General features: G+C 41.8%; 1 protein-coding gene across 1 annotated transcript in view; it reads left to right on the top strand.

The window, feature by feature from the left end:
* The window catches only part of slc18a2 (solute carrier family 18 member 2), a 99494-nt gene that overhangs the window by 8289 nt on the left and 71784 nt on the right, over positions 1–19421 (top strand). The window contains exon 3 of the mRNA XM_084376104.1: positions 12648–12984. Coding sequence (XP_084232230.1) covers positions 12648–12984 — 337 coding nt within the window. The remainder of the gene's footprint in view (positions 1–12647; positions 12985–19421) is intronic.

Genomic DNA, 19421 nt, shown 5'->3' with positions numbered 1-19421 from the left:
CCTCCAGCAGGCATTGGGGCGGTTCACAGTGTTCTGAGTGTGACGCGGTCGGGATGAGGGTCAGCACCTCCAAGTCTGAGGCCATGGTTCTCTGCCAGAAAACGGTGGATTGCCCCCTCCGGTTGAGGAGTGAGCTCCTGACCCAAGCAAGGGAGTTTAAGTATCTCAGGGTCTTGTTCACGAGTGATGGGAGAATGGAGCATGAGATGGACAGACGGCTTGGTGCAGCATCTGCAGTATTGCGGGCGTTGTACCGGACCGCCAATTTACCGGTCCATCTCTGTTCCAACCCTCACCTATGGTCACGAGCTGTGGGTAGTGACCGAAAGAACGAGATCGCGGATACAAGTGGCCGAAATGAGTTTCCTCCGTAGGATGGCTGGGCTCAGCCTTAGAGGAGCTCAGACATGCCGGAGGGGGCTCAGAGTAGAGCCGCTGCTCCTTCACGTCGAGAGGAGCCAGTTGAGGTGGTTCAGGCATCTGATCAGGATGCATCCTGGGCGCCTCCTCTTGGAGGTTTTCCAGGCACGTCCAACTGGGAGGAGACCCAGGGGCAGACCCAGAACCCACTGGAGAGATTACATATCTCATCTGGCCTGGGAACGCCTCGTGATCCTCCCGGAGGAGCTGGAAAGTGTTGCTAGGGAGAAGGAGGTCTGGAGCTCCCTACTGAGCCGGCTGCCACCACGACCCGACCCCGGATAAGCAGAAGAAGATGAGATGAGATGAGATGAGACGTGGATCAAGAAGTGGCTGATTGGTGAGCAGTGCCAAGTGGCATGTAAGTAAGTGTTGGTTGTGCTCTGTGAACAATGTATGTATCTGTCTCAGTCAGTCAGTCAGTGTATTCCCAATGCTGAACTTCTGGATCAGCTGTGGAAAATTTGTGAAAGCATTGTAATAATATGGTGTAGATATGGAAATGTAATGTTTTTTTTATTGATAGAGAAGTCTGGTTTTGTTCCAAATTGGTGAGCGGTGGGATGGGGCACCTGTGCAGTGTTGAAGCAATGGTTATGTTTTGAAAACTGGTATTGCTGCTTGCAGCTTTATCAAGAACCGTTCATCAAAAATACTGTGTGATTGACACTGGTTGTGTAGGCTCATAAACATTAACATTAAAACTTTAATTAACTGACGCCTGGTTAGGTGTAGCCAGTGCTGATGAAAAATGCTCTACATTATCAAGGGCTGCGCCTAACAAATATTTTGATCAAATAATTTAACAGTTCTTTTTTTGATCAGTCTTAATGTAATTCCTCATTTATCAATTTTTCAAAAGATCATTCTTTTGATGACTTAATATTACCTTTAATTTATCCAAATAATTATTACAAATGTGTAATGATAATAGACCCATTGTCAGATTCCTGATCAGAAAAATAGTGGACCTCAAATTCAGAAGGATTGCTGTTACACATACATTAATTTAATTACTGTATGTCATAGCAATACTTTCCCAGTGGGAAAGGGAAAATAAATTAAATGATTTACAAACTGTAACAACAGTCTGTAGCATTAATTTTGAACATTTTCTCAGTCATATATGGCTGTTAATGTAAACAGAAAATCACTCGACTCTACATTTTCCTGTTCCTAGTGTGAAGTGTGAAGTCGCTTGGATAGCATAAACATAATGCATAGCCATGGCTCAACAACATAATAGATCATAAAGAGACAATGCAGGAGAGCAGAATGTAAAAGGAAAGCAAATAAATCCCACGCCTTCCTCACTTGCTTAAAGGAGCTCTTGGGGAAATACCAGCAGGCCGTAAAAAATGCAAAATTTAAAAATATTTTTCTGATATCATCTCCAAAAACACTAACATATCCAGGACCCTGTTTAAAGTGAGTGACTCTGTTTTGTCCCCTCATCAAATTCTCCATTTAGAACAGTTCCCTGAAAATGATAAAGAATTTATTCCCATCTCTTTGTGAGCAAAATAGAGAATAGCGGGCAACATATCCCATTAACTCCCCTTGACATTTCAATTTCAATGAACATTTCACATTTAATTAATCAGTTTGAACCAACTACTCTATTATCTCTCACCAAAACCATATCCCAGATGAAATTATCATCAACCCTATTAGACACCATTTCTACATCTCTCCTAAAGGTAGTACTTGAAACAGTTGGTCCCACTATCCTCTCCATTGTAAGCAACTGCATAGTTTCTGGTTTTGTTCCTTCATTTAAACATGCATTAAAGCTATAGTTGGTAATCCTGTTCAGAAACACTTTTTGTTATACTGGGTGAAATGGTCCTTCCATCCTAAGAGTAGTCAATACATAATGTGTTCGGAAAAAGGAACGAAAAAGATCAGACCTCTGTGGCAGCTGCAGGCCTGTAAAAACTCTGACCAAGCCCTGCCTCTCGGTCAGAGTGGAAAGAACCAATCAGATGCCTTCATGTCTCGTCCTGCCCACGCCCCCCTCTGTCCCTCCCTCCTCCCTGTGGGCACTCATCACATGTCACCGTTGCCGGAAATATTCAGCACACTCCATACGGAGTTAGCAGGAGAGAACAATGGCAGAGAAAAATGCAGCCAAAAGTAGCACTTCCAGCGTTACTTGTAACGGCTCGCCCCGCTAAACGGGCTAAGAAAAGAAAGCCGGAGGCAGAAAAGGCTGCAACGAAAAAGGCTTTGGATAAAGCCAGAGGGAAAACCAGAGTCAACATCGGTTCAGCTTTTGAACGGTGGAGACAACCGAGGGAGCTGAAGGCCCTAAGAAGTAACACAGAGGTTGCTGTCTTTCTGTTGGACAGGTAATTATTTGTTTTGCTTTAGGGGGATTTGTTATTTTCACGAAATATGTTAGCCAACTTAGCTACTTTTGTAGCTCGTATTAGCCCAATGCTAACGTTAGCTTCTCTGTCGGTGTAAGCCAGTAACGTTACAGGTCGTCGGTACATACTGCTTATCTAACTTGTAGGATCTGTGCTTCCTGCACGGATCATTGAGCATTTGTACTCGACACATCTGGTGGTACATGATGTAGTTTGGTTGATATCCAAAATGTGCTGAAATACTTGGCTCTCCTCGGCTCTGCTGACTCCGACTGTCAGATGCACGTTCAAGTTTGTGGGGGCATGGCTTTGCACGGAGCACTGATGGGAGGGGGAGGAGGGGGTAGAGCTTAGAGGAGGTGCCATTTTCAAATCTTGCTAGCTCTCCAACATTACCAACTATAGCTTTAATCCAGCCCCTTCTAAAGAAAGCCGGTCTTGATACCCATCTTCCCTCAAACTACAGACCAATCTCAAAATTATCAGTTTTATCCCACATTTTAGAAAAACTCATTTCCTTACAGCTCCTTCCAACTTAAGCAATACCAGCCTCACAAATGGCTTACTGATGACATTGGACGCTGCCTCAGTCCTGCTTTTACTAAATCTAACTAACTCAACTGCTGTTTTCTTACCTCTAAAATAGAACCCTCTACGTCGTTGTTGGTAATGTCTCCACCTCATCAGCTCTTCTTATCTGCGCTGTCCCACAAGGATCCATCCTTGGTCCTTTAATTTTTTTCAGTCAACATGATCTCTCTTGTTCATGTCATCTGTGGCCATAACATCCAGTCTCACTGTTAGGCTGATGACACTCAGCTCTACAAAACCAAGCCTAGATTCCCTCAAGGTCTGCCTAACCAATATACCCTGTTGGATGTCCCGGAACTTCTTACAACTTAACACAGACAAGTCTGAGATTGTCATGTTCAACCCCTTTTGTTCCAGATCCCCCTTTACTGGCTACCTTCTATTTAGAACTGATTTTAAGATGTTGTTGCTGACTATAAAAGCTCTCCATGGTCTGGCTCCTGGCTACATCATTGAGTTTCTACTCCTGTATGTGCCAAGTTGTAACCTAAGGTCCTCTGACATGGCTCTGCTGGTGGTCCCAAAGTCCAGGTTGGGCGGAGGATGAGTGACACAGAAAAGAGCAGCAGAAGACCTGAACAGTGGCCAAAGAGGTTGTGTGTTTACCAGCAAAATCTGCAACTTAAAAAACGTAAACCACTGCTTCAGGTCGCAAGAAAAGCAGACTGTGTGAGTTAACAGTTTACAGGCGGAGTAAGACTGGTCTTGTGAGAACTGTGGTGGGATTGCTCTGACTGTTGTTGTCAGTCACATGGTGATAGTATAACCAAACTACACACTTGTGGAAGGATTGGCTGTCTGCATGTCACTCGTAGCACATAGGCTGTTTAAATGAGCCAGGGAGGTAGTACACATGGGATTTGTCTGTTAAATGATTGGCTGTTCGCTGCTCATAGCAGCTCCATTATTAAGGTATATGACAGCCTGTTTGTTTGCTGGGGCATATTTGTTCTATGTTTTCCATTGGTTTACATTTTGAGTTTAAAGTTTATGCATCACCCTGTCTGATGTTTTTTTGAATGAACTTTTTCTGTATTTTATTTTATAGGTCCTAGTGTTTTGTATTTTGCATTATGTTGTTCTAATTGTCTTTTAACTTATCTGTATTGTATTTTATTTGTACAAGCTCTCTGTAACCTTGTTAAGAAATGTGCTATAAAGGTTATTATTATTATTGAGCAAACGGTTGTTGAGATATGCAAAGGACATTGCTATACAGCTCAAATTGCTGTAAGATGGAATAAGATGGACATATGAACATTTATCTAATAAGTTGTGCAAAATCAGAATCATATTCAGAATCAGAAATACTTTATTATCCCCTAGGGCAAATTGTTTGTGTTACAGCTGCTCCCATTCAAAGTTCAGAATATGCAGAAATAATAATAATAATAATAATAATAATAATAGTAATAATAATAACTATAATAATAATATCAATATCAACAAAAACAAAACAAAAATACAAGAAATGTACATATATATATGTATATATATATATATGTACATTTCTTGTATTTTTGTTTTGTTTTTGTTGATATTGATATTATTATTATATATATATATATATATATATATATATATATATATATACCAAACGCTGGTCATCTCCCGCCTTGGCTACTACAACTCGCTCTTGGCTGGACTCCCAGTCTCTGCGACTAAACCGTTATAGAATAGCTATAAGCTGGTTAGCAACATCTTTTTCCAGTTCTAAGTGCTATATGGCAACTGGACTTGCTTAACAGCTTAACAACCATTCACAGCTGGGCAAGACCTAACGACCCACATGAAGGTCGGCTGGGTCATCGACTTGCAAGTGGCCCTAATGACTTTCAAAAATCAGAGTTCACACGTGACCTTAACGGCTTTGTAAGAACACTCCCACACCCTCGTGGTCCTGGCGTTAAGGAAATGTAGGTTAAGTCTGGTAAATAATGAATCAATGGACAATATTGAATAAAACTTTGTGGAAACTAATTGACACTTTTCCCCGCTCTGACTCCGGCTTTTTTTAAAGATAAATGTGCACAATCTACATACAGGGTCCGTGCACCAAGTATAACTCATTTGCACTTGTTCATGTTGTATAATGGAAAATGCCAGTTTAAGGGGTATTTCCTATTTTTATTGTCCTACTTGTGCCTTTTCAAATGTAGTTTGACACATGTGTGCTTGTTCTTCAATAGCTATTGTCTAAATGCTGTTAACGCTTTGCATTTGTTGTCGCATTAAACAAAGGCCTACAATGTGATTCAGCATACCAGATTGTCATCCTATCATCGGACTTGTAAAATTAAAAGTGAACACAGAAGGTTGAGAACAGGAAACAGAGACAGTTCGCCTTCAGAGTGAACGTTTTTTGTGTGGGCTGCAGCGGTCAATCGTAGTTTAATAAATTAACAAATTGCCAAAATAATGATTTTTTTTTTTTTCATCATTCATTCATTCATTTATTTAGACTGATTAAGAGAGAAAAAACTTTCACATCGGATAGCTTAGTGGCGTAATTATCAAATGAAGGAAATCTCACTGTTTAACGGGTATAAACTATATTGTTTTGGCTATTTATTTATTTGTTTAGATCAACCACTTTCACTTTGAAGGTGCTCTGTCTCAGTAGCTGGCTCTTCACTTTGTGTGTAAAATTTTTATTGTACAAGTGGGAAAATGGGACAAGTTGACGTTCTGGTCCATTGAAACAAATGGTGTTTAATTGTTTAATGCAACAATGACAAATGCAGTGTTAATCAGTTTTTGACAACATTGGCCATTGAAAAACGAGCTTACATGCATCAAAACACAATTATAATGGCAAAAGTAGGACAATGAAATTAGGAAATAACCTCTAAACTGGCATTTTTCACTACACAACTTAAACTGCAAATTAAATATACTTCATACATGGACCAAATAGCCTACTGTATGCAATGATATGATGTTGTTTTTGTGAAAAAAAGTTCAGTTTGAAATAAACATGGGTATCACATGCAATTGTGTATAGGTGAGATAAATTAACGTGAAACATTATCACTCTCAGATGTTTGTATGTGTGAATGTTTTGCACAAGGACTTGGACTTGGTGTGCCACGACAAACTGGGGGAAAATTGGAACTCCCAGGAAACCTGAAGGAGTTTCTCGTCAACACTTAACAACACCTGATTAGCATTACAGTGGACCTTTTTGTTCACTTAATGGGCCATTGTCTAACAGGTCTTCAAGCCCCCACAAGGTGCATTGTCACACTGAGCGCAAGAGCCTTTGTGCAATAACACAACAAATTAGCCGCTGCATAACTGTGTCAGCAGCTTAGGAAAATTAATATTGATGGATAACATGGACATTGATGACCTTAAAATTGCATTTACAAAACATGTAGGGCCTACTTATACACATTCAAATGACGTCTTAGTAGTTTTTTTCATCAGTTAGTTACTATAATAACGACAAATAAAAAAAAAAAAAATTGACAATACTATATGGCAACAATCACAGTATTGTATAGCCTGATTCTGCACTCTACAGTATTCACATTCCATCAGCCCATAACGTTACGTGATGTGTACCGGTGCTATGGCAACAAGCGGCAACTGCCGTTGGCACATCTTAGCTAGTTTAGCCCCATCGTCTGAAGAACAATAACCCATAAAATTACAATTTGCTGTATTTGAACAAAATAAACAACGACCAACAGCCATAGTCTTTACAACCTTAACTAATGTGTTATCATGGTTAGACTTTAGAATTAGAAAAATAACAGCTTAAATCCCTGAGGAGATACATTACCATTAGTGATGGTTGCGTCCACGGTTTGCAGTTACCTATAGCTCCCTCAAACAATGTAACAAAGACGCTAGAGGTGTGCATCTTCACTGGCCTCATGATTCGATTATAATTCAGCTGACAATGATTCAATTGCCAAACGATTCTCGATGCATTGCGATGCATCTCGATGCATCTCAGTGTATGGCATCCTCAATGATCTATATAACTGCACGGGGGTACTTTTTCATCATTTAAATTCCCCTTTTATTCAGAAAGTCCTTCCAATAATCAGATTACAGCAGTCTACAACATAAAAGCTGCATCTTTTCAATACATAAACATTACAAAAACAAAACATTTATCCATCTGCAGTGCCGTTCACGTTTGTTGTAATCTACAATAATGCTGTTTTCACATGGCAGCTTTAAGATAAGGCTGACTCTGCTGCACACACCTCTCTCAGAGTTAGACGGCAAAGTTGACAGCGCTTCCTCGGAACTTGGCTGATTAGCTGGGCTTCTGTAACGGTTATTATAGACGTTAGCTTCAGGTGAAAATGGTTAACGTGATTAGTAATTGTTGTGAGGCAGAAGTGACACTCAGCATGGGTCTCATCCAGTTCGGGCTTTCTAGCAAGTTCATGAGGTCCAACATGTGCCCCAAGATGTCCGTTTAAAAAAATACTTGGTGAATGTTTTTATCATTTGCAGATGATCTTTGCCTCCCTCTGACATACCTCCCACATAAGTAATGTTAGCCTAATGTCCGCCCATAATTCAAAGCATGGGAGCAACGTTGCGACATAACTTTATTGTCCAGCTGAGGCCAGACAATCAACAATCGGCATAAGCTGCAAACTTTCGATTATGCTCTGTCTCTGCATCGATGCAGAATCTTCCATGTCCACATCGCGATGCATCTTATAGAGAAATTTCCACACCTCTAGAAGATGTGCATCAGAGGGGATTTAGAAGTGGGTATATGCAATGCCGACTGAAAAATAAGCAGTTCTATGCTGCATACCTGAACCACGGGTTAAAGTTATATAACACGTTGATCTGGGTGTAAACATATACCTCAGACTATATTTTTCACTTATAGGCTTATGCAAGTACAAACAGTAACTTAAAGTTACACATCTTTAGTTTATTTAACTAAGCTCACAGATGTTTGGAATGGATGGTAGGGCAGGTGTGGTTATTAGGAATTAATAATTATTGAAAATAATTATTAAAATTAATAAAATAAAAATTAATAAAATTAATCTTCAAATCGTTAAAAACGGGGCACCACCCTGAAATCAGGGACCAATAACCAGACCAAAATTAGTCTCAAAGAAGGGTTCACTTTAAATGTAAATATTTGTAAAATATTTACAATTAAAGGAACAGTGAAGGAAATTAATCTGAGCACTGACCATCACAACCAATAAATGCTACAAAACATAGGCACAAAATAATCACAGAAAACTGCTATGTACAATATAATAGACTTTATTGTTAGCAAATTGATTAAATCAATAATACTTTCAACACAAATCAATTACTCAACCAAAGCAGCTAAACTATGAAACTAAACTAAGACAAACTCAAGCACAAATAACAAACAAGCATGGGTGTGTGTGTGTGTGTGTGTGTGTGTGTGTGTGTGTGTGTGTCAGAGACAAAGAAAGAGGAGCCAAGATGGTGGTTGTAGTCAAAGAAACAAAATGGCGGAGAGCCAAAGTGGCGGTCACGCTCCCTTGGAGGGTGACGTCACGGAGTGTTCCGTTTAAAGGACTACAAAAATGGCCGAACAGGAAATGGGGAACTCACGTCCGTTCGACTACAAAAATGGCCAACATGTGACTTGGAGAAGTCACGCGTGGATATGAATTCAAAAAGGACAATAGATTCTGCTGAATCATATGTCTAGAATTCCAAAAATGGTGGCCGTGAATACGTCACCTAAAGCTAGTCAAATGAACGAACGCGCGAGATTTGAACAACAGCAATGGTTACACCACCGTTGGCCACGAGAGGAATTTGTAGGGAGTGACCTACGGTTCCACAAAAGGTGGACGTACTACCATGTGGCGTCCGTCTCTGAAATCATAAAAGGGAGATATCACGAGACACACGTATCTTATGTTATAGCGAGGTCATCAACCATAAGTCTCCAACAGGTCGGCCATAAGATTACGTGTGTGCGCGCGTAACCCCTATTGTGTGTGTACATGTGGGTTAGTTAAAGAGAGGGAGAGAGAGATAACAAGACAAAGACAAAGGGCCAACGCCCTTAGCGACGGCTAGGCTAACACTCCCACTCCACGGCGTGGAGGGGCTCAAATCAGCTCGTAATGAGCGAAAAAGGAAAGCAAACAGCATGTTTTACCACATAAAACAAAGCAATAAAAAGAGGGACACGGCGGTCCACAAACTCACAAAGGACAATGTAGCTCCCAAGCATACAATACACGCTAACTTCTAGTATCTGCCCAGACACTAATTAAGCCTCACTTGTAGTCGTGTCTTCCTAAATCCAGCTCGCTTCCTCGGCGTGGATTAAAGGCAATTGCAGAGTTCTGCGTTGGCTGTTAAGACAGCGTAGTCGACGGGCAATAAGAAAACGGGCAAAAGCGGGTGTTCTCTGAGGAAAAATAAAAGTATCCTCCTTCTGCAGGCAGGTAAATAGAGGCTGGTTGCACAGCATCTTTCCAGGATCCAGAGCGTGTTCGGTGAACACGGCACAGTTTTGGCTCGTCTAGCGAGATGAAAGACTGCGGCCTAGGCGGGGAAAATAAGCCCAGACATCTGTATGCTCCCTTAGAGTAATAGTTGCGTAGGAGAAAGCCGACCCTTCCAGCAACACGTAACTCTGGGACTGCATTGAAAAGGGTCTGCCGCTGTAAATGGTAAATGGTGAACTTTGTGAAAGCCAGGTCCCTGAACTCTCGCATATTTACTGCATTATGCACTGAAATAGGTAGTGACCTTGAGACGTTATCACTGCACAGGGATGTGCGCTGGTTATCAAGAGGAAAGATGAGTTTAACATTTCTTTTATGGATCATAATTTTCACCTAATCTCAGATTACGGGTCTCTCTGCAACCATATTCAATGTACCAGATAAAGTTGAAGCTATGTTAAGAAAGTTGAAACTCTGGTTAGACTGCATGAACAACAAAATAGAGATCTTCCCATCCTTGCATGATTTTTTTTGTGCAAATCAACTCATTGTGAAAGACAGTGTAAAACTCGACATAACAACACACCTCACCCCTAAATTCCATCAGATCCGTGTTCGATCCGTCCCCGATCCGCCACAGCAACAGAGCTGATAGGTTTTACTCTAGTCTATGTGTGTACTTCTACTGGCTTCGGTAGCAGTTACGCAAGGCTTCTTTTTCTACCAGATACCGGAGCACGGCGCATCAATTCAGCCGAATTCAGCACAGAGTAGACAGGAAGTCAGACACCGAAAAAATAACACACCATCTGTTAATTTTCATAATAAAACAGTCCGTGTTGATGCCAGCTCAAAAATCTCAAAAAGGAGACAAATCCAAGCACTTCTTCTAATCTTTTGGTTGGAAACACTAACCTTCTGTCTGTTTGTTGATGTGATTAGAACACTAACCTATAACTGGAGTCGAGCGTGATTCTGTAATTATCGCAGGAACTCCTCGGTCTCACAACTCCAGCTGTCTGGCTGCACTCAAAATGCAGATGGTGGGGGTTAAAGGAAGACGGAGCAGAGAAGAAAACTGTAGCGGAGCCATTCCGCAACTTACATGCAAACCAGTGGAATTCCCGGGTCAGTGAGCTTGCAGCTAGCTGCACAGGTACTACCCCGAAACTGATGAGTCAGACAGTTGGATTTTTTTATCCTTTTCTTATGTCCCTGCTGCTTTACCAGCATCTGAGCAAGATAGCCTCAGCAAGTGGATCCATGAAAATTTAATACAATCAAAAGCCTCTGCCAGATTTCTGGATAGGACTGGTACATGGCTGGATGTTGCACTCCGCTGCTCACTGCTTTTCCATCGTAACGTGTTGCTGAAGGAAGCTCTGGCTTTCTCATGTGCCACAGTTACTAAAAGGAGCAACTACAAACCTTTGGAATTTACCTTCGCCTAGACCACAGTCCTAAACCTCAGTTTTCATGTTTACTAAATATGGTCCAGAGGAGACGCTGCGCAACCCAGCCTCTCAACCCTGCAGAAGTGAAGATTTTGTTCAGGAAGAAATGGACCGCTTTCTTCACCCATGTTGACTCCACTGTTTCCTCCACTAAACAGCCATAACAGCCACCGTCAGCTTGCTGATAGAACGGTAGTGGCAGTGCCAATTATCTACGCAGAGGAAACAAGCTGGATTAAATTGGTGGACTGATCACATGCTAGTTGCCACCTGTGCAACATTAAAGAAAGAGGCTTCATTAGTGTCTGGGCAGATACTAGGTATTACTGTGTATTCATTTAAAAGCTACATTTTGTGGGTTCTGTGGACCACAGAGTCCTATTTGTTGCTGCTTTACACTGTATTGTGATTGCTGTTTGCCTTTCTTTGTGCTCATCACAAGCTAATTTGAGCTTCTCCGCTTTGTTGATTTAAGTGTTAGTTAGTCTAAGTGCACAATAAACTGCATTTCTATCTGGAACAAAGACCGGAGGAAGGTTATTGAGCCCAAGTTCATCCACTGGCCTCCGAGTGATAGAAAAGCAAGTATTGTGTCTCGCCATGGTTGTTACCTCCATGCTGCTCTCTGAGTAGAAGGGTGCTCTCTTTTTTTCTCTCTTCCCCTCTCTCTTTCCTCCCGATTAACCCACACGTACACACACACACACACACACACACACACACACATCCAAGCACCCCTCTGGTGAGCAGATTGCTTGGAGTTAACTGCAGTTGTGTGTGATCAATTTGTATATGTGGTATGATAACAGCTGGTTGTGACAGTCATTTCCTTAATTGTTCCTTTAATGTTACATGTTTTATAAATATTTACATTTTAAAGTGAATATCCTTTTTTTGAGACTGTTTTCATGTTTGATTATTGGTCCCTGATTCCAGAGTGGTGCCCTGTAATTATGTATTTATATTAATAATTATCAGATTTTTTTTCTTTCTGTCGTTAGGGTGGTGCTTCTGCTTTTTGGTCCCTGATTCCAGAGTGGTGCCCTGTAATTATGAATTTATATTAATAATTATATTATTTTAGAAAATTGCTGTTAGTAATTATTAATTGACAATGACCAAACCTGTCCTACCAGTGTACCAACACAGGTCTCTGTAAGATTCAGCCTAACTTCAGAAATTTTAGGGGTTTAGGATTTTTTTTTTCTTTCTGTCGTTAAGGTAGTGCTTGTGAATCACCCTTGAAGAACTGTCCTTTTCTTCAGCTGAAATATGTTACAGTGACATCTGGATTAGTATCGTGCCTTTAAGCATCAGTCATTGGTCATGTCATATTTCATTGCATCACTCTCTTTTTGCCTCTTTATGCCTGCCAGTTCCCATCATTCCCAGCTACCTGTACAACCTAGATGAGTCAACAGACGTGGTGTTGAAGAACAACACTCCATCCCAGCAGAGTCCTCCGGGAGCCTTCCACAACATCGTGTCCTTATACGACAACACTGTGAGGTCTTTGGTCTCCAACACCACAGCCATGTCTACTGATGTGGTCCCTATAGTCCCCACTGCTACAGAAGTGCCACATAACTCCTCTGACTGCCCCCAGTCCAACAGCAAGCTGCTCAATGAGAATGTCAAAGTGGGAATGCTGTTTGCCTCCAAGGCTACCATACAGCTGATTACCAACCCCTTCATAGGGCCACTCACAAACAGGTAGAATTTTCATCATCTCTTTTTTGTTTCTGTGTAGAGGCATTCTTTATGTAGCTGGGGGAATTAGCTGGTTAATTGTATTTACAGGGAACCTAGAACATTATTGTTGCCGATGTAATAGCAGCCTGGAAATTCATACAACTTAGTAAAGGAAATCAAAATCCATATAGTTGTTACATAATGAATGGAAATTCTGCATTTTACTAGCCATTTTATTCTAGCAAATGAATTTGTTTATATTCTCATTAAGTCACAAACTACACACAGAGAACAACATGAGGATAGGTCAAAGGGTGAAACCAAAGATTTTAGGGGATATTTGGCACGGCACTGAATTGTGAAGTAATGTCCAGCATATGTTCCCTTCTTTTCTAAAATAGTTGTATAGTGTGGCCAAGGCAAGGAGCCAGACATTTTTTGTAGATGTTGGTGGAGACCAGACCAGAAATAAATGAAGAATGCATTTTCGACTTTTGTCCATAAAGTGGAGTGGAGTGAAGACAACTCTATGTCATATGTTATTGCTTGTTAACTGTTTGCCACAACAGCTTTATAAAGGACCATATGTATGTCAGCTGGCATGTTTTCAGTTTCTTCCACAGCAAAAATGCATTAATACAGCCTTAATTTGCCTTCAAATTCACAGAACATCAGTCAAATGAATTTGGCTAGCTTTACACCACCATTCAAACAAAGACAGAAGTCTAACGCACTCAATTACGTATAAGTAATCTGCCAGAAAATCTAACCTCGCCAGCAATGAGTAGAGCTTTTATATATGAAAGTCATACATCTATTTCTTTTTCACAAAAGTAATTGAAGAAGTCTAAACAGTCATGTATTTTGGAAAATTATTGTCATGTAAAGAACCTGACTTTTCAGCTTTCTTGTTTCGAAATTTACTTCACAAAGTGACAGTTGTAACAGATACCATGACCATGCAGTATGTAACTTTAGTGTTTAGGTCAATTCAATCCATGTGGGGAATAATTGCAATGATAGTCTTATCTGGCATTTGATAAAACTCCAAAAACATTGTAGAGGAAATAATTACATTTAATTATATGTATGACAGGTTTCCTTTAAGGCAACACAGGCTTCCTGTAAGTCAATGCCCAAAATTGTGGTTCAAATTTTCTCTTGTGTTTGGAAAGCCAGCCAGACGTCAATACAGAATAACATTTATGGTCTTATCTAAGGCAACATCCAACACAAATTGAAGCAGAAGATCAGCAACAGACTCCATTTTCATGTTCTTGGAGGAAATCAAATGCTGCATATGGTAAACATGTCAGTGTAATGCAGTTTTGAGGGTGTAATGTAATGTCTGCTACAGCAGATGTAATACAACTGAATCAAATCGAGCGGAATTCCTGATTATGTGCTTTTGTACGTTTGTGTGTGTTTGTGTGTGTGTGTGTGTGTGTGCATGTTTTTCTTTTGCATGGACAGCTGTACTATGTATGAGTAACTGAGCTTAACATATGAGAGTGTTGCTGGATGTGACCTTTGTCAATAAACAAAATGCCTTCAAAATAAACTCATCTTTAAGCTTTAAAGGGACAGTTCACCCCAAAATCAAAGTTACAAATGTATTACTCTCACTTGTTTTTTAACCATCTAGATTGTTTTGGTGTGAGTTACCAAGGTCTGGCCGTAAAGATGTCTGCCTTCTCCTGATTATAATAGAATTAGATGCTAGTCGGCTTGTGTTGCTGGCTGGACTTAAATGAGTAGTCACCTATTTGGGCAGCAGCCAGTGCTGATGGAATTGTTCTTTGGAATTGATGAAATAAACTTACATTTGCCTCAAAGAAATTCCCTCCAGTCCAAACAGGTGCAGTGGTGGGCTGGCCATCTGGCATGCCACTTACCCATATATTCACCATTACTCAGTTGTTGCATTATTTTGATGGCCTTCGCCCGGTGAGAGCTGGATTTGGCCCCAGTAGCCCCGCAACCCCCCGAAAGGGGGGATAAAAGCGGCAACACCCCGTGACCCCAATAGGGAAATAGCGGAAAGAAAATGAGATGAGATGAGATGAGTAACAAAAGTAAATAAAACTTTTGGAGGTATATATTGATAGAAAGATACAAAATTTTGAGAACAATTCATTCTATTGGTGTAACAACCACAGATCTGTGTAGGCAAAGCATACTAAAAAAAGCCTTTCCAGCAGGTTGGCATGTTTAATTATTATAGTTATTATCAAAACAAAAAACCTTTCATGTTTTGCCATTTATTACAAAATTAACAAAAATATCAGTGCAATAGTGGACACTAAAATGCCACTCCCTTTTTAGAGGAAGGAATTTGCCTTGATGTCTGGTCAGGGGTAGACAATAAGGGAAATTTGCCACTGGCCAACACTTTTGAAGATCACTGGCCCCACCATTGTAACCACTGGCCCAGGAATCGATCCCCATAATAACGAAAAAGACCAATTTGATTTAATAACATTATTTTAAAACTGCAGTACTGAGGTCAAAAGGTGGAAATACATAAATCAAAAGTGCAAACAGTGCTGCATTACTCAAGCACAATCAGTTCTTCCTCCATCTCCTCCTCAGTTGGTTGATTTTTGCGCCCCCCTCCATGTTACAGGGCGTTTTACTTGACATATGCTAAAAAAATAAGATAAGATTTACAGCCTCACCCCACACCATGTTCTCTAATGCAGACATCAAGTTTAAATATTTGACCAACAGTGTTTTACAGGAGGATGATCTGAACAGCTGTTCTATTTACACTTAAAATGTTTTTTGTCTTTTCAATGTAATTTTCAATCTAGGAAATCAATCTGTGCCTTTTTTTGCCAAGCTTCTCTCAAGTTTTACTCTTTCAAATAATCAACCATCTACAGAACTTTTCAGTACGCTATTTTTCTACTTCTTCTTCTCATCATCATTATCATTAATTATTATTATTAATAATATTGTTTAAAGTGAGCCTCTTATGGTTTAACAGAAAAATACATCATACAAATAGCAACTTTTGCAGCCTTGTCAGTCTGATGGCGAGTTATCACCTTTCTGTCATCACTAACATGCTGTTAATAATCAAAGAAGCTCTGAGGCTTTGTTCTATATGTTATAATACAAGATTTCAGCAGTGAGCTACAAACAGGCAACATTCATGACTCTGTACAGTCAACTAACCAAAAACTTCTTATTGATCATCATTATAAAGTTTCAGGGCGTTCCTGTAACCATGGTAACTCACGGTGCCAGAGGGGAGGGAGAGACGCTGAATGAAGCCGTTTACACAGATACACTGCAGACAAAGTCCAGACTATAGTTGTTATTTCACACATGTAGCACACAACAGGAGACTCTCCGTGTCAGACGAGTTCTCACGTGCTGACTAAACTCAGTTGATAACGTAGCAGCGCGATGAGTCCTTGCTAGCTAAACAGCTAAACTTAAGCGCCGCTCCGTGTTGCGATCCCGCCCTGTGTGGGTCACTGCACTGTCATTGGTCAGGCGCGCACACGCTGTTAACGATACAATTGGCTGTAGAGTGTGACAATCTGTCAATAAAAATCAGCCAACAGTTCTCATCCGATCTACATTGATCTCACAAGTCGCCTCTGTTAAGTTTGAATGACGGAAATCCATCATAGTGACGGAGAACTTTTAATCCATGCTGGCCCCACCGGGCTAGTGCTTGGAGCGTTCTGGTGGCCCTGACAGTTTTAAAAGTACTTCGGGCCATTTATATTGTTGACCCCTGCTGGTATATAATAAAGATTAAGATTAAGATTGTCTTTATTTATCCCACAGCGGTGCAACAGTACAAATGACAATCAGAAAAATATGCATAGAAATATTAAATAGAAAATAAATTAAAAAACACAAGGTATTTACAAAAAACAATAAGATATTTACAAAAGCAAACAAGTGAGTGGAAAGTGACTCATGTAGTGCTTGAGTTGAACAGTCTGATGGCTGTGGGGATGAATGATCTGTGGAAGCGCTCCTTCTTACACAGTGGGTGTAAGAGTCTGCAGCTGAAAGAGCTGAGCAAGGCTTCCACAGTCTGGTGCAGGGAGTGAGAGGTGTTGTCCATGATTGACGTTAGCTTAACTAACATCCTCCTCTCACCCACCACAGTCAGGACAGAGCTGGCCCTCCGGATCAGTTTGTTCAGTCTCTTTCTGTCCCGGTCCGTGCTGCTACCTCCCGAGCAGACCACTGCATAAAGGAGCGCTGATGCCACCACAGTGTCATAAAATGTTCGAAGTAATGTCCTCTGCACCCCAAAGGACCTCAGTCTCCTGAGCAGATGGAGGCGACTTTGGCCTTTCTTGTACAGGGCATCCGTGTTATCAATCCAGTCCAGTTTATTGTTTAGGTGAACACCCAGGTATTTGTATTTTGCCACTATCTCTATGTCCAAACCCTGGATGTTCACTGGTGTGATATGTGGTGTCTTCCTCTGGAAGTTGATCACCATCTCCTTTGTTTTACTGGTGTTTATATGCAGGTGGTTGCATTCACACCAGTTAACAAAGTCGTTGATGACCCCCTATATTCCTGTTCGTTCCCCTCAGACACACATCCAACAATGGCTGTATCATCGGAGAACTTTTGGAGGTGACAAATCACGGTGTTGTGCGTGAAGTCCGATGTGTAGAGGGTGAAAAGGAAGGGAGAGAGCACCGTACCCTGAGGGGCCCCCGTACTGCATAGAACCACGTCTGAGACACAGTCCTTGAGTCTCACATACTGTGGTCTGTTGGTGAGAAAGTCTGTGGTCCATGCAGCCAGGTGTTGGTCAACTCCCACCCCTTCCAGTTTCCCCCTCAGAAGTGCCGGCTGTATTGTGTTAAAAGCACTGGAGAAGTCAAAAAACATGACCCTAACAGTTCGTCCAGTGTTCTCCAGGTTTGAAAGTGTTCTGTGCAGTAGGTAGATGACTGTGTCATCCGCCCCAATTCTGGGAAGGTAAGCAAACTGAAGGGGGTCCAGTGTCGTACTCACCTGGGGACGGATGTGCCTGAGAATAATCCTCTCCATGGTCTTCATCAGGTGAGAAGTTAAGGCGACGGGGCGGAAGTGGCCAGGCTCCTTGGGGTGCACAGACTTAGGAACTGGCACCACACAGGAAGTCTTCCACAGGACAGGGACTCTCTCCAGAGTAAGGCTCAGGTTGAAAATGTGTGTGACCACCTCACAGAGCTGGTCTGCACAGTCCTTTAATACTCTGGAGCTGATGCCATCCGGGCCTGTGGCTTTTCTCGCCTTGATCCTCCTCATTTCCATTCTCACCTGCTCAGTTGTCAAGGAGAGGGGGAGATAGGGGGAGGGAGTGGTGGAAGGCTAGGGGGAGTGGGGGATGGTGTGGAGTCATGGGAGAGGGGTGTCGATGAAGAAGACAGGTTAGGGGGTAGAGAGGGGGTTGTTCTTGAGAGGTGTGAAGGGGGGTCAGGGTGGGTGGAGGGGAGAGAGGGGCTGGACTCAAAACGGCAAAAAAAGTCATTTAGAGTATTTGCCCAGTCCTGGTCTCTGATGTCTTGCTCTCTCCCTCCACCTTTTCCATGACCAGATATCTTCTTCGGTCCTCTCCAGACATCCCTGGTGTTGTTCTGCTCTAGCTGCTGCTCCAGCTTCCCCCTGTAGCTGTTTTTCCCCTTCCTAATTTCCTGCCTGAGCTCCTTCCGGATTCTCCTCAGTTCCTCTTTGTCCCCTAATCTGAAAACCCTCCTCTTTTCATCCAGGAGGGTTTTGATCCCAGAGTTCACCCAGGGTTTGTTGTTGGGAAAACACTGTACTTTCCTGGAGGGTACAGTGTTCTCCACACAGAAATGAATGTAGTCCGTGATGCAGTCTGTCAGGCCGTTGATTTCCTCCCCATGTGGGCTGCAGAGTGCTTCCCAGTCTGTGATGTCGAAGCAGTCTCTCAGCCTTTCCCTGGCCTCCTCAGACCAAACCTTCACTGACTTTTTCTGTGGCGGATTTTTATTCACCACAGGTATGTAGTCAGGTAGCAAATGGACCAGGTTGTGATCTGAGCGACCAAGCGGGGGGAGGGGGGAGGATGTGTATGCTTCCTTTAAGTTTGCATACAGGAGATCCAAGGTTTTATTGTCCCTGGTGTGACATTTCACATACTGGGTGAAGGAAGGGAGAGTAGAGGACAGGGGGGCATGGTTAAAGTCCCCGGAGATGAGGAGGAGGGACTGTGGGTGCTGAGTTTGAAGTTGAGAAACAACAGTGTGGAGGAGCTCACAGGCTGCAGCAGCATCAGCCGAGGGAGGGATATAAACAGTTGTGATGATTACATGTGAAAACTCCCTCGGAAGATAGTAAGGCCGACAGCTAGTCGCTCAATGTCTCTGGTGCAGCACTGCTCTTTAACACTGATGTGTCCAGGGTTGCACCATCTCTCAATAACAAACACAGCTATGCCCCCTTCTTTCCTCTTACCACACTCC

Source organism: Pagrus pagrus, assembly GCF_965226575.1.
Source record: "Pagrus pagrus genome assembly, chromosome: 15".
Classification (NCBI taxonomy): domain Eukaryota; kingdom Metazoa; phylum Chordata; class Actinopteri; order Spariformes; family Sparidae; genus Pagrus; species Pagrus pagrus.
The sequence above is the reverse complement of the archived record's forward strand: the minus strand, read 5'-3'. Positions and strand labels throughout refer to the sequence as shown.